The sequence below is a fragment of the Aphanomyces invadans genome, assembly GCF_000520115.1.
Source record: "Aphanomyces invadans strain NJM9701 unplaced genomic scaffold supercont1.3, whole genome shotgun sequence".
In the NCBI taxonomy this organism is placed as follows: domain Eukaryota; phylum Oomycota; class Saprolegniomycetes; order Saprolegniales; family Verrucalvaceae; genus Aphanomyces; species Aphanomyces invadans.
The window spans coordinates 2757514-2758818 of NW_008580148.1; the positions used below are offsets into that span (position 1 = coordinate 2757514).

At 51.3% G+C, this 1305-nt stretch overlaps 1 protein-coding gene across 1 annotated transcript; it reads left to right on the forward strand.

Annotated features, from left to right (window-relative positions):
* Nucleotides 1-688: 688 nt before the first annotated feature.
* H310_02454 (hypothetical protein) lies at nucleotides 689-1161 on the forward strand (the record flags this gene model as incomplete). Its single annotated transcript, XM_008865963.1, has 1 exon — nucleotides 689-1161. One exon carries the CDS (start codon nucleotides 689-691, stop codon nucleotides 1091-1093), a length of 405 nt encoding a protein of 134 aa, XP_008864185.1. The 3' UTR covers nucleotides 1094-1161.
* Nucleotides 1162-1305: the final 144 nt, after the last annotated feature.

Sequence of the window (1305 nt, forward strand, 5' to 3'; positions counted from 1 at the left end):
AGACGGTCAGCCGAAAGACATGGAATAGGACTGCAAGGACAGTTGTTGAATGCCAGTCAACGTTGGTGCGAATCGCTTGGGCGACGAAGGGTCTGCAGAATCCGAGCTTAAATTGCAGACTCAATAAGCCACGCCGCGTAAACGAGTTTGGCTTCATTCTACCTCCATGCACATCACGATGAACAACATGTCGGGTCCTTCTAGAGTTCAGAGCCCTGTTTCCATGCAACGTGCATGCAGCAAATTTACCTTGCTCGGATGTGTGGACGCCCTTGTTGACAGTGAACTAGTAGTCTGACATCCAATGATCAAAATTTAGTTCACGCTGAGCTCTGAAATAACACCAAATTTCAGAGGAAACTCTGATTGGGTTCCTGAGATATGAGTGAATGTTCACTCGTTGCCTTCGTTGACTGTCAATATGTGCATGTAACTATTTCGCGGACTGTAAATCTGTGCATTCTGTGGTGAAAGTTGAATATTAATCTGATGAATTGGTCTCATGTACGGAGAGTCACGTGCAGCGCATGAATCACACAACACGACGACATCCTGCAAGAAAAATACTAGCGATCTGATGGTCGATGCTCGACTGATAGGTCGGTCGTCAGCAGCGTGTGCGGCACGTTGGAAGTGGGCTGGACGCGCCATCGGCATCGCCAAACTGGGATTTCCTCGCTCGAAGTAGATGCACTCGAAGTCGTTGGTCTTTGTCTGCATCACGCTGCTTCTGGCCGTGCTCGCGTCGGCGGACACTCACCTCCGCCATGGCAACAATGCCGTCGCTCACGACCCACAAGGCCGCCACGTCCAGCAATCCTCAACGAAGCATGTTGACGGTGGCGCTTATGTCGCGAAACGCCAGTTTTTCCTTCGCAACGTGGGCACCATGGGTACCTCATTCCAGAAGATCCCTACCTGGGTCCGAAACTTTGGCCAACCCTTCAACCACGGCGTTCAAAAGGCCCAGCGATGGATCGGAAGCGGCCAGCAAGTCATGAATTCGGTCAATCGGGGCAAAGGACGGATCCAAAAGGTTGGCGGGTTCGCTACGCGTGGATTGCTAGACGGTCAGCCGAAAGACATGGAATAGGACTGCAAGGACAGTTGTTGAATGCCAGTCAACGTTGGTGCGAATCGCTTGGGCGACGAAGGGTCTGCAGAATCCGAGCTTAAATTGCAGGCTCAATAAGCCACGCCGCGTAAACAAGTTTGACTTCATTCTACCTCCATGCACATCACGATGAACAACATGTCGGCTTTTTCCGAGTTCAGAGCCCTGTTTCCATGCAACGTGCATGTGCC